At 39.2% G+C, this 13,446-nt stretch overlaps 1 protein-coding gene across 3 annotated transcripts; it reads left to right on the top strand.

Annotated features, from left to right (window-relative positions):
* Positions 1 to 131: 131 nt before the first annotated feature.
* Positions 132 to 13,063, top strand: EAF2 (ELL associated factor 2). 3 transcript variants are annotated; one of them, XM_085584942.1, is made up of 7 exons: positions 132 to 317; positions 608 to 720; positions 2,604 to 2,698; positions 3,373 to 3,509; positions 4,208 to 4,353; positions 7,600 to 7,866; positions 12,217 to 13,063. In XM_085584942.1, exons 3-7 carry the CDS (start codon positions 2,630 to 2,632, stop codon positions 12,261 to 12,263), a joined length of 666 nt encoding a protein of 221 aa, XP_085441068.1. In that variant the 5' UTR covers positions 132 to 317; positions 608 to 720; positions 2,604 to 2,629; the 3' UTR covers positions 12,264 to 13,063. The 3 variants fall into 3 exon arrangements, with proteins under 3 accessions (XP_085441068.1, XP_085441067.1, XP_021381768.2); XM_085584941.1 differs by having other exon boundaries at positions 608 to 724; XM_021526093.3 differs by lacking the exon at positions 608 to 720.
* The last annotated feature ends 383 nt before the right edge of the window (positions 13,064 to 13,446 follow it).

The raw sequence follows: 13,446 nt of genomic DNA, 5'->3' as shown, positions 1-13,446 counted from the left end.
GCGTGCGGACTGGCGACTCCGCCACCCCATTGGCGGAAACGTACGTGGGGACGCGCCCGCCGGCCAATCCGGCCGGGGGGAGGCGGGGCTCTGCCCGTCTCGGCCTATCGGAGCCCGCGGGGGCGGGGCCCGCCGGCCCGGGCGGCGTGAGGGATGCTCGGTGCGGGCGGCGGTGGCGGCCCCAGGGCCCGCCATGGTGTGAGGCGCTGCCGCGATGAACGGAGCGGTCCCGTCGCTCTACGACCCCAAGGCGCGGGTGCTAAAACTGGGGGAGAGCTTCGAGAAGCAGCCGCGCTGCGCCTTCCATACCGTCCGCTGTGAGTGCTAGGGTTGGGGCAGCTCTCGGGGGCTGCGGGGGTCGAGGAGGGGTTCGGCGGCCCCCGCAGTCCCCTGAAGAGGGAGGGGTGGCTGCGGCCACTCTCGGTGGTGCCTCTGTCCCGGGATTCTGGGGCGCAGCTGGGCGCTGAGTGCCGTGGAGTGCTGGTCCGAGATTTTGGAAGCAGTGCAGGTCTCGGTCGGTGCTGGGAGCACGTACGGCCATTGTATCCTAGAGCTGCCCCTCGCTCTCCGCTGGGCACTAACTTCGCTTTTTATGCCTTTTCCATAGTGTCTTCCTGTGGTTCTGCTGGAAACCGAGCTAAGATGAACCTGTGGCTCTGTCTTCTTTCCTTGCGCTCAGTTTTTAGAAGTTCCGTGTAATTCAACAATCAAAGGTTAAAGGCAGGTAGTGTTAATCACGGAGCCAGTACGCCCTCCCTGAGCACATAATTACTATCTAGAGAGGTGTGTGCTCAAAGATTCTGAGGGTAGCTAGGAAACTAATGCTCCCAGGATTATAGTCCTTGGTAATTTAGGACTGCAGCTTCTGGTTTTGTTGTCTGGTTATTTATAGACTGATATCCCCAAGATTCAGAGAACATATGCTCTCTGGAGAGTGTCCGGTGTGCAAGATGGGTAATGTGCTCTCTGTGAGCAAAGGGAACGGCACTTAGGCAGATTGTCTCCAACTGTAGAAGTGGAGGAGAGGGGGGGAAAAAAAGCTACAAATGGATTTAAACAAATGCTGCAATTTTAAATTTATCCTAATTTTAAAGAGGACTAACAACCCCGTCTGGTACCTCCTACCCTTAGAGTTTCATGCTGACTCTTGTAATGTGATGATTTATTCTGAAATCTGTTTTGAAATCTCTCTTCCTTTCCAACAAATGAGACATAGAAACTGGTATATTCATCAGATCTATCAAATGCTCACACAGAAGAACTATCTTCCAACGCCTGACTTTTTAAAACAGTTGAGTAAAAGGGAAAACAGCTGTTAGTCAGAAGTTAAGATTGGAAGTATCAATATCTTCATTTTCTCAATTGTTAACAGCCTGATGGTCATATATAAAAGTAAATATGCTCTGATGCTTATTCCTGTAGGATATTTAGGGGTTTGCCCTAAACAAGGTTAGCAGGGGCTGTCACCTGTGTCTGAGCTGCAAGCTTCCTGAGCGCACAGCCCTGCCCACCAGCTCCTGCAGCCTGGTTTTCCTGCCCGGTTGGTGTGCTGGCTGGAGCTGTGCTTCCCAGCTGTGGTCTGTGCAGCCTGGCCTGTGGCTGCAGGCCGAGTTGGGGAACTGGGAAGCTCCTCAGCTGCAGGAATGTCGCCGTCGGTGACTAGCAGCGTGAGATGGAGCAGACAGTGAGGCGAGGAGCCTGTGGCAGCCCATGGGTCCCCTCCGCTCCTTCTCCGGAGTGTGAGGCAGGGCACCGGCATCCCGGGTGCGAGACTGGCCCTGCCTTACCTGGAGCGGCGGGCTCAACCCCGCAGATGTTATCGCAGGCTTTGAAGAACCTCTTGATGCTACACTGTCTCCCTAAATCGGCACAAGCAGAGTTTTGGCTGTAGCCTTTTCCAATATATTTCTGGTGGAAACAATACTTTGTGGGTAATGGTATGTGACAGAGCTGCCGTGCTGATGCCTGAACACATGCTCATTTGCAGTGTCTTGGAGTTTTGAAAAGGACCAGAAATTGATACCCTCTTTTGCTCAAAACTTATTTTAACAAGTCCTTTAGATGCTGAAGAAAAGAAAATGTAAATCAACGTTAAATTGGGAAGGAATTTCACTTTTAACAGAAATAACTATACTGAAACACCAAGTTTTTGTCAGGTTCTGACATGCTTGTTCCAGTAAAGTTAGAAACAGAGAAATTCATATTGAGGGTTGATGTTGTTTGCATTTTCAATCACTTGTCTGCATCTCCCATGTTTAGGATCAGCATTTTCAAGAAGTATTTATTGATTCTTCTGAAAATAATTACATGAGAATATACCTTTTGAAATATAACACAGTTTGTTTAGCTTTCTAATCCATTAAAACCTAAAGGCATTTCTTCTAATTTTAACCAAAAGATTTAAACACTTATAATGAATCCTGAGAAAAGCAGCTTGACTTTGAATTCAATTGACTTATGGAATGATCTGCTCAGGGGAATGCTAGATGATACACTAGCAAAAAAGGCTTTTACTTAATAGCCTCCAACTGCAATTAAGTGGAGCCTGCATTTATAAGATTCCTGAAAAGCCTGTAAATAATCTAGTTTGTTTTTATATTTAGATGACTTTAAGCCTGCATCTATTGATATGTCCTGTGAAGGTGACCTTGAAGTTGGCAAAGGTGAACAGGTGACAATAACGCTACCAAATATTGAGGTGAGTTGATGTGGCTGAAGAGTGGTGGGCTTAAAGGAATGATTTATTTTGTTGTCCTGAGTATATATCCTGACTATGGAAGGGTATAAAGTTTTAGTGCTGTTTCAGAGCTGCCTGAGTGATTTTTAGACTAGAAAAACAAATTTTCTAAAAATGTAAGATTACGAAAGACTCAAATGTTAAACAGCTGCACTGTAACTTTAAGTGTCTTTGCTGCACTGGAAATATGCTATAGGATGACCCAAAAGTGTTGCGTACACAGAAAAGTTTCATGTGTATGTTGGCAGTGCAAGTTTCCCCTTGGTATTTATTGCTCTAGTGCAGTCCTAAAGCAGGAAAGACTGGAAAGGGAAAATTTACTACCTGCCATGCTTTAGTGCTCTGTTGATATGGGAACTGAAACCCATTTGATGAGAGGAATCCTAGAGATAAATAAGGAAATATTGGGAAATAAGCATTTAATCAGTTTCAAACTAAGCTAAGTGAGTAGAATCCCATTCCAGTCAAACACCAGCTGCTTTTGGACATGGCTACTGTGAATCTAATTTGAATTAACCAATAACATTTTTAATGCTAGAAATGATCACTTGTAGTGAACTTGTCACCGCTGAAGGATTGCTGTTTCTAAGAAAAACAATACAGGAGTAACACTTACTGGACTTCTGATTTAATAGGGCTCAACTCCGCCAGTGACTGTGTTCAAGGGCTCAAAGAAACCTTATCTAAAAGAATGTATCTTAATTATCAACCATGATACTGGAGAATGTCGCCTAGAGAAACTTAGTAGCAACATCACTGTGAAAAAAACCAGGTGGGTGATTTACTAATTTTGAAAATCAATGTTAATGAGTATAAACTGAGATATATAACTACATATCACTATTTTTAGGAAAACAAAATTTTAGAAAGTACCTAGCCTTGCTCAAAGGAGTGAAAACCCTGCTTTCTCAGCAAACTGACTTCACATCTTTTGAGTCATGACTGCAGAAGAAATTGAAATATATTTTTTTGTTAACCAAAACATGTTATGTTATTGAAAGAAATAGTAACTATTTTCTGGTGTGTTTAGAGGGAGAAAAAGATCTGTTTGGCTAGTAGCTTGCCTACTGTCTTCTGGTTTGTAAATGAGGAAATTAAAGAAAATTTTGTGACAGGTCCCTGTAATTGCAATAGCTTGTTTTTTTCATACCAAGTTTTTAAATATTTTTTTCTGCTGCTAAGTCCACATAAATAACTTCCAGGAGAAATTTTATTAAGTGATCCTGGGTAGCAAGGTATAAAAACAAATCAATTGAGAAAGTGTTATAAAGTTATTAGCACTGTATAAAAATCATTTTAACACATAATATTAATATATTATGTGTATTAGTGTAATAACTTACCTAAGAATCAAATGATGCTATTTAAAAAGTCATGAGAAATAATTCCATGGTACCATATCCTCTGTTCTTGCCTTTTTCCTTGCCTCTTGCCTTCTAGTAATTTATAATCTTTTCCTTTTACACCCAGAGCTGAAGGAAGTAGTAAAGTCCAGTCTCGCATTGAGCAGCAACAGCAGCAAATGCGAAATGCAACAAAGGTTCCAAACAATGTTAAAAACTCTCCATCAAAAGATAAAACGTTTCCACCTTCTCCTATGGATGATATTGAACGGGGTAAGCTCCACTGGCACATAAGTTTCAGAAATTTTGCTGTTACCAAGCAATTCGTTTTTAAGAGGCACTTGTGTGTGTAGGTTGTTTATGTTTTGTTTTGTGTTATTTGAGTTTCACACTAGAAGCTGATTATGTAAGCAACTTTACACTGATATGGAGATGACCACTCTGGCTCAAGTAGGTAAACAAGCAGTATTTGTAGCTTGCTACAGTAAAAAAAAACAGCTGAACCATTAGGCTTAATAATGCCAAGGGATCTGCTGCTGTCTCCTTGACTCTGTCTTCCACAGCTACTTTAATCAAGTATATGCTTGGTGGTATTGGAACCAAGTCACTTCCATTTTGATATTGCTCCTTTTACTTTCTGTGCACTCAGCAAATATGTTACTTTACAACTCAACATACACTTTAAATGAGCAGATAAAGCCTTGTGGAAGATGAGGTTCTAATGAAAAAGACAGCTGAAAACTTGCATAAATCAACCCTTGAGCAGTGCTATGTACTGTTTCCTTGAGAGACTCAAATGGTTTGGTGTGACACTCATATTTCACTTAATAGGAGGCCTTATTTCCTTTGGGAGGACAAGGAAGATGGCAGGTGGTAATTATTTGCTACAGAAATGCTGACAGGTGGCAGTTTCATTGACTGGAACTGACATCTGCTTCCTAAGTTGTTCTGAATTCCTTTAAACAGATTTTTTTTTTTTAAGATGTATCATTATGAAGATGGTTTTTATTTCCATTTTGGTCTTAAGGTCTGACCAGCAATCTATATTGCAGAACAGTACTAGAATTCATCTAATGTTGCAAAGAGGAAGGAAAACTTGAGCACATGAAATAAAATTATGCTTTTTATACATGGTCTGTTCTTTTGCGGGGAGTGGTGGTATCAAACACCAAAAGTCTCCAAAGTGACTGCCAATATACCAAACTCTTGTGTTGTGCCAGTCCAATTTTGAGTACTATTTAAAATGCTGAAAAATTTAAAAGGATGGTAGAGATTATCAAGTCATCTAGTCCATCTTTCTGTGCTAAAGCCAGATTTCTGATGTAACTTTTAACCAGTTCTTAGAACCTTCCAATGACAGATCCTTGTACTTGCTGGCAAGCCATTCCAGGGCTTTGCTCTCCTTACTGTTTGAGTTTTCCCATATAGATAGTCTGACAGCAAGCCTATTACTACTTTCATATTTATCATGCAAGTACAGAGCAGATTACTGTGCTGCTTTTGAGCATCCTTCACAAACTCAAACTGCTCTGTCTTTCCCATTCTTTATGCAAAATGAAACCAGTTGGTTCAATCTTTCATTAGAAGTTTCCTTTCTAAATCCCTGATTTGTTGTCAATTTCCTTTAGCTTTCTTGCCATGAGTCCAAAAACTTCCTATAGTCTCTAAACACATCTTCTGAAGTTTTAGCAGTGTTGATGTAAGCAAGAAGGCTGCCTTACAGGCACTATTCATCTTTATACACAAAGAACAAAGAGTATCACATCTATAGTATCACAAGACCAAACAGTATCAAGTCATTTCCACACAGCATGGAGTGGTAGAACAGTGTAGGGATCCATTGTAACCCTCAGACTCTTCAGAAGTGTGTCCTGCTTAATCATTCTTCATCCCATGGTTGTGTAACTGACTATTCCTGCTTAAGTACGCTACCTGGAACTTCTTACTAACTTTGTTTTCTGGGGTGGAGGGGAAGCTCTTCTGCCATTATCCTCTAGTATATGTACTGCTTTTCCTTCACTGGTTAAAATTACTTAATTTAAATTCTGTCTGATTAAATTACATCAAAAATCATGGCAGAGATCTTATTTCTCAGGTTTTGGCACTGGCCATTCACTTAAAATTTTTCTTATATTAGACATTGCTTAGGAGGAGGTGGAATTGAATGCTTAGGACTTGAGTGGTGTCTTTCAGTTAGGTGTCTTACAGCTCCAGATGTGTGGTGGATCATGTTCTCTTATACATATCCTTAGTAAAAAAAGGATCCTTATATGCTTCCAATTCTTATTTTCTTTCTGCTCCCCTTCTTTTTTTCCTTATGTTTGAGTAGTTCAGTCTTTCATTGTTCTTTCTTTCCTTTCCTAGCATTGGGTTAATTTGTCCCTGTAGCCATAGCTGCACTCTTTTAGGTGCCATTTTTCCTGAACACCATTTACTTTCAGACTGACCTTTGATACAGATGCCTTTCCTTTAGACTGGCCTTTGATTACTTAGAGTCTGTTCCATGGAAGTTTGTGTTGAAGATTAATCTTTTTATTCCTTCTCCCTTCTTCTCTTAAGCTTTGCACTGTCTTGCATCTTGGTGACTTTCATCTTCAACCTGTTCTGTACTGGGTAAATTTGAAGAGAGATGAGCTACTCTCTTTCTTGCTGTATTGTGTCTGCTATATCAAACTGTTTTGAAGTATTTTAAGAGCTTGTAAGACCATCTTAACAAATGTCTAGGTGGTTACAATCTTACATAATTATGAACTTCAGCACCCTGTATAACTCCTCAAGTCCTCTCTCCACCATGATTCAGAGGTCAGTTTTGGACTTCTCTCAGCACTCGTGTTTTGCACAATTATTATGTGTACCCTTCTGGAAATATTAACTTCCTCTGTATATTGAACTTGTGTCAGGAATGCATACTGTGCAGCATTATTTGCACCTCCAAATCTATAATGAAACAAGGATTTGAAGAAGTCTTCCTAGTATAAACTTTGGGTTGTGCTTTTGGATATTTGTCATGCTTAAGTTGATTTTGGGCAAAATGTCACATGTTCCAAACAAGTGTATTGATTGTAATGCTGGCAGGCATTTTGGGTGCAGCTGCAGACATCTTGCAGTGACCGATCTGTGGATTGTAACTGCAGTTTTTAGTCAATGAAAGCCATATTTGGGGTGTTAAGGAAAACACAGAATATCTTCTGCTAGTTGCAGAAATTAAAGGCTGCGTGGGATGCATTACCCCATGGAATGTGGGGTTAAGCATTTGTGATCACAGTCACCCTTGTTCTAACACTTGGCTTGCAAGGGAGAAAGTGCTCAAGCTATGAGAATAGAAAACCACATGATAGGTTGGATACTCACTTGTGCCCTCTTCTTTGTTCTGGAGAGCTTTGGTGGGTTTGGTCTGGGGTTTTTTAAAGTTGCTGTAGTATGTGCCTGATGTCTGTTGATTTTTTTTCCTTCTTTCCCTCTTCCTTATATTTCAATTATGTTGAACATAAACTGAGAAACAAATCATATTGTTTGCAGAGCTAAAAGCAGAAGCTAGTATCATGGACCAGCTGAGCAGCTCTGACAGTTCATCTGACTCTAAAAGTTCTTCGTCCTCTTCATCAAGTAGTGAAAATAGTTCTAGTGATTCTGAAGATGAGGAAATGAAGCCCTCTCTTCCTATGTCGATGCCATATTTGCAGCCTCAGCCCACTGTGTCTGCCATACCACAACAGGCTGTTCCTGACAAAGATGCCAGTCATAACAGATCCCAAGAGAGCAGTGGTCATATGATGAATACACTACGTAAGTACAAAGGCTGTTCTTTTCTTAGTGCCCAATTCCAGACATCAAGATTCTGAAAGGAAACCATATTGTTTTTAAGTATGTCTCTGTTATAATTAAAACTGTGGGAAGTGATGCTAGGGTTTGATTGTTCAGCAGCAGGCTGAATTAGACACTGGGCTAGAAGCTTTGTGGTTCAGAGAGATATTAAATTAAAGCTGAAGCAGTTGAAAATATTTCCTAAACTGTTCTGGCTTCCTCCCAGTCCTATACATTGGGACTGGAGAACAGTAATTTTGTATTGAAAATACTTGAACTAACAGTGCACTCCCTAAACATAGGCTTATCATTTCTTGGATAGAACTTGGATAGAACATTTCTTGAAAGGATACTTTGGCTGCAATACTCTGAGCTACAGAAAAGATAGTGTATTCTGATCTGTGTCAGTTACAATTATTCACGGCAGTGTTCCACTGGCCAGCATGGCAAAACTGTCCCTTGCATATAAGGAAGGAGGTGATTTGCTTTCACGTGGTATTATCTTATTCCACACATTCAGGCAACTAAAAATGTAATTTGAACAGTAGCTGTGATGTTCAAGAGGGGTTGCTACACAGCCTGGAATTGAATGCTTAATGTATTCAAAAAAAGGAAAACTTGGAAAACTCACATAAAAAAGAAAATCCCACTAGGTACAGAAACTTTAGTTCACTGCCTAAATATCAGGAGTACTCAGACATAGAAGTGAGTATTCAGCTATGATAACTCTTCCAAAATGGTTGCATTTTTAATTAGCTGCTTAGCTGCCAGATCTTCTTTGAAGAGATTTCCATCAACCCTGGTTTGCAGCCTAAGATCATCATGGTTTATCATTTATATGTAAACTTGTTGTACTGAAATTTTAGACTCTGGCAGATCTACTGTTATTTCAGCTCTTAGTGGATAACATGAATAACAGTTCTTTTTCTTTTTTTAGCTAGTATTTAAATACTTAAATAACCTGCATTGATATTTAATCATGTACTGCATTAACAGATAAGATCAGAGTGAAAAGTCCTGTAACTTTGTGTGCAGAGAACTAAATGCTGCTTTCATTTTACTGTCATTGCAGAGAACAATGTCTTCATGCGTATCATGTGTAACATTAGAGTGCCACTTATTTCAACCCTTACTGACAAATGCAATCTCCTATTCTCCACACTTTAAATAAAACTGTTATGAAAATTTGATTAAGCTTTCCCCACAGTGACAAAATCTCAGGTGGCAGAACTTCCAGCGAGAAATACAAGTACAGGTGGTCAAGTCCACCAGTTCCAGCATAGGGAGAAAATGCTGCTTAAACCATGACAACATGATGACTGTTTCAGGGGAAGTTGGTGGCTTGATGTTGCTTGAGAACCATGTTGACAGGTAGAACCTCTGCCTGTAACCTTAGGCCTCTGAGCTTGCCCAGCTCTTGAGATATTGCCATTTAGTTCTATTATGGTTACAAATATGTTACTGCTTAAAATAATTCCATCCCCAACTTCCAGTGCAGTTAACATTTACAAGACATCTCCACTAGTTAAAGATCAAACCAGCTACTTCCAAGATTGCTCTTCTCTGGTTCTGTTGCTGAGGGAATTTGGCAGGAGAGTGAAACCTGGAGAAACTAAATGGATAGCACATTGTTCTTCTTTGAATGGCAAGAGTTCTCAGTCAGATTTTGTACAGTCATTTCTTCATTCTCAAATAAGGTTTGCAAAAATAAAATACTGAATCAACAAATGTCAGCACAAGCTGCTTGCTTGTCTAATCTTGCTTTGAGGTGTGTGCTTATGTCTGTGACTAGTTTTGTGCACCTCTGTAGAATCAGGGCCATACCAAGTAATTAGTGAAGTTTTTCTTTGACTTTCTGGGTGCAGGGAGAAGGTTGGGGGAAGCTTAGACAGCAGTGTTTTATGTTGCATGTAGAAATTATATAGCTGAGATTTTGTAGAACTTGGAAAATGGAGGAGGTGGTGTCTAGAGCATGGTAACTAAATATTTCTGTCAGATGCATATCTACCTCTTCAGGAATCTGGGGCTCAAGACTGCCCCTCACTCACAAAACACTGCTTCTTCCCCTTTCTACCTTGAGAAGCTGATTATATAGGCTCACAACTTGCCTTATAACAAAGTTTGTAAATGGTGTCAGTAATGAATCTGTTCTTCAACAAGGGTTATGTAACCTTCCAAAGAAAACCCAGCATGGATGGGCTATTCTGTGGCCTTGTGTTAGGTACGTAGTATTCAGCACAACTTCAGTTCTTCTGATGCTTAGTGCTGGTACAAACATAGCTGTTTTACTTTGACAAATTGTAATTTTCCTTTGTATTAGTTTGGTGTTGGTGTGACCACTACGATTTGTGAAACAGTGATCACTCCTATGAGTTTCCCTGTCCCCTATAACTAGCAAGAATTCAGTTGAATGTGTTACATTCATCAATTTAAAAACATAGGAAATGTAATTTACAGTGTAGTCTATTTCCCCAGTTAATATTGCTAATAAGCAGCTGGCACCATGAAAACAATTCAGCAGTTCTCCCTCACTTTGTTGCTGCCTTATAAGTACAATAGTCTAGATGTTTCTTCAGGGTCCTCATTAAATGAGCTTTCTATCTTGGCACCAAATCCATTTGAAAGTCACCAGCTCTAGATTGTGCTATTTTGCCCTCTCTCTGAAGGTGTTTTTTGGAGCTAGGATTGCAAAAACGAGGCTGAAAGTTTAGCTGAAGTAAATCCTAACATATTAATTTTGACTCTGGAACTTGGAGTTCTTGCTTTTCCCATCTGCTGGTTTTCACAAGCATTGGTATTTTTGGCTGGTGTTACAGGGTTTGTGTAATTTCTATTAACCATGTTGAAATAACTTTTGAAGGCTGCAGAAACACCATTTAGAAGGTTATCTTCTTGTTCACACTCCCTGTCCTCCCATAAAGTACCTAGTGCATAACAGGGCTGGGATTTCTAAGAATTCACTGTAATTCTCCTTTGAGTGATAAATACATGAGTTAAATTTACCAACGCTATTCTCTGTCTTGAAAGATATTTTAGGATATTCCATTGTTCTAAATAATTATTGACAAATAACTTGATTTGGTTCTTTCTAAAGTGCTTTTAAAGTTTATCTTAAAATAATATGGCTGCAAATTTTTTCTTTATATAGAGGATTGGAAAGAAAAAACGTCTACAGTAATTGGAAAGAAAAAACGTCTACAGTAATACTTTAAACATTTTTTGAAACAATAATCTTTACTATTCTTATATAAAGTGTTTTTGTTTTTGCAGAGAAGCATGTACCACTTTCTAAGCTTTACTGATGACACAGTGAAAAACAAAGGAAGGCTAAATGCAGCCATGTTAAAGACTCCAGTGTTCTGGCAGAAATTATGTGCCTGAGAATAAAAGATCTAATCTAAGTCTTGTGGGGTTTTCATGTGAAAATAGTGCGTTGACTCAGTTTTCTCAGTTTCAGTGATTTTTCTTTTGTTTTAGGCCATTTCTGCACAGCCTGAGAGGATTTTTTTTTCTTTTGTAATGGTTGTTTGGCAAGGGAGGTGTGGGTAAAAGCATACCAGTTGTAACAGACTCCTAAAAACATGTGGGAAGTTGCTAGATATGATTAGATTGTGTAGAGCATGCTGCTGTATTTCTTCTTAGTTATTTGTCATCCTGGGTAGATTCCCTTCTTCACAGCCCCCGAGCTTATGGACATCCACAGCAAGCACAGTGTAGCCTTTTTACTTCCTCATTTTGAAATATATAGAGAGCCACCAAATTAAAGTGCTTTGTAAAATTTCTTTTGATGTTTTGTTTGCTCACTTGTTCCAAAACCAGTTTGAAATAGTAGGTCACTGATACATCCTTAAGTGGTATGTCAAAGAGCTGCTCTTCTTGATTGAGACACCACTTTGTTTTCAAGCACAGCTGAGTAGCATTCAGATGTGTTTCCAAAAAAACCCAACAACTTGTTTTTCATAAAACTGCATTCACCAGCAGTTTTTCCACTTGTTAAGCATGAAAATGTGGGTGGCAGAGATAGCTAGGTGTTGTCTTTTGTGATCTGGTGATGTTAAATAAATGCCATTGTGCAAATAGGCTAATGGCTTCCTTGCCAAGATTTTAAAATTGTAGAAAAGTGATCTCTCTAAGGTTCTGTCACTGTGAGTACCTACTTATTCTTTTATCATAAAATAGTTTGTGTTAAGAGAGACTTGAAAGATCATCTAGTCCAGCCCCCTTTACCTGTTTGCTTTTAGCTCTTGTAAACCTTAATTGGAAAGGGAGTATCATGAAAGAAGAAAATTATTTCCTTTAAAATGACTAATATGTTGACTCTTTTTCTTCTAGGAAATGACTTGCAGCTGAGTGAATCTGGAAGCGATAGTGATGACTGAACAACTTTTTGGCCTTAAATGTATCACCTTTTTTGCTAAATATGTCTTAGCATCTGTTTTGCACTAAGATTAGATTACCAGAGACTGGAATGAATGTCCTCAATTTTGATAATAGACATCCTAATTTTCTACTGACACATCATGTCTATAATACAGCAGCATTGATATCCTGTCAGTGCTATGGTTATGTGTTTATCTTTCAAATTACTGTATTTACAGTAAAATTGTGTATGATCTGATTTTGATTATTTTTGCCTCAGCCACCTGTTTTACTTGAAACTGATTCGTAACAGCTAGTTACTTTATATAAATAGCTATGGAATGGAGAAATTTCTGATATTTATGGAGGCAAGTTTCCTTCCTATCATTTAAATGCTGATCTCACAACTTTGATGTGTAGGGAGAGAAAGGGAGAACAACTAAATGAGGTCTGCAGTGTCAGCTACACTTTTTGTTCAGTTCACAGTTCATACCTTTAAGGAAACTGCTGAATAATGTGGTCCACTAGTGCAGTTACAGTTTACAATTGTTCAACACATTGCTGAATTCTTAATTTCATTATATAATGGGACTTTATATATTTCTGAGCCTCAAGATTCCTAAGAGAACTTGTCTGTTCTCTGCCTGTTTTATGTAACTTGAATAGGGCAGTCTTTTTACAACCTTTTTGTATCTAAATTTAGGTAACTGCAGAGACAGCAATGAATTTCCTTCATTTAATTCTGTAATGGAAATCAGAAAATTTCTTTGTAGAAGTATAAAAATAATTTAATAAACCAAATGTTTATCATTTTCATGCATCAGATTGTTTTTACTGGTTAAGAATTCAATTTTCTACCTAAAGTAGTCATGCCAATGAAGCGGTCAGGCAAAGAAATAAAGCAGTGAAATAATAGCTAATAAGGACTCTTCATCCTGTCTACAAGACTGAAATGTGTTGCTTTTGTTACACTGAGGTGACCCTTTGTAAGAGGGATCTGCTTGCCAAAAGTTTATGGTGATGTAACTGAATGTTTATTACGGATTACATCCAAATGCCAGTGGGAAGTAATACTATATTAGACAAGAAAAGATCATACTTTTTCCACATTTGAAGTTATACTTCAAGACCTGAAGAACCAAGGATCAGACTCCAAATTTCATCCTGTAATTTACCACTTAAGTGAGTTTTGTAACAAATGTC

This window comes from Lonchura striata, chromosome 7 (genome assembly GCF_050655825.1).
Source record: "Lonchura striata isolate lonStrDom1 chromosome 7, ASM5065582v1, whole genome shotgun sequence".
In the NCBI taxonomy this organism is placed as follows: Eukaryota; Metazoa; Chordata; class Aves; order Passeriformes; family Estrildidae; genus Lonchura; species Lonchura striata.
The sequence above is the reverse complement of the archived record's forward strand: the minus strand, read 5'-3'. Positions and strand labels throughout refer to the sequence as shown.

Coding starts and splice junctions, on each gene's coding strand:
- EAF2 (XM_021526093.3), top strand. CDS start 215: ATGAACGGAGCGGTCCCGTCGCTCTACGACCCCAAGGCGCGGGTGCTA. Junction 2,699..3,372: donor TAACGCTACCAAATATTGAG/GTGAGTTGATGT, acceptor CTGATTTAATAG/GGCTCAACTCCGCCAGTGAC. Junction 3,510..4,207: donor ATCACTGTGAAAAAAACCAG/GTGGGTGATTTA, acceptor TTTTACACCCAG/AGCTGAAGGAAGTAGTAAAG.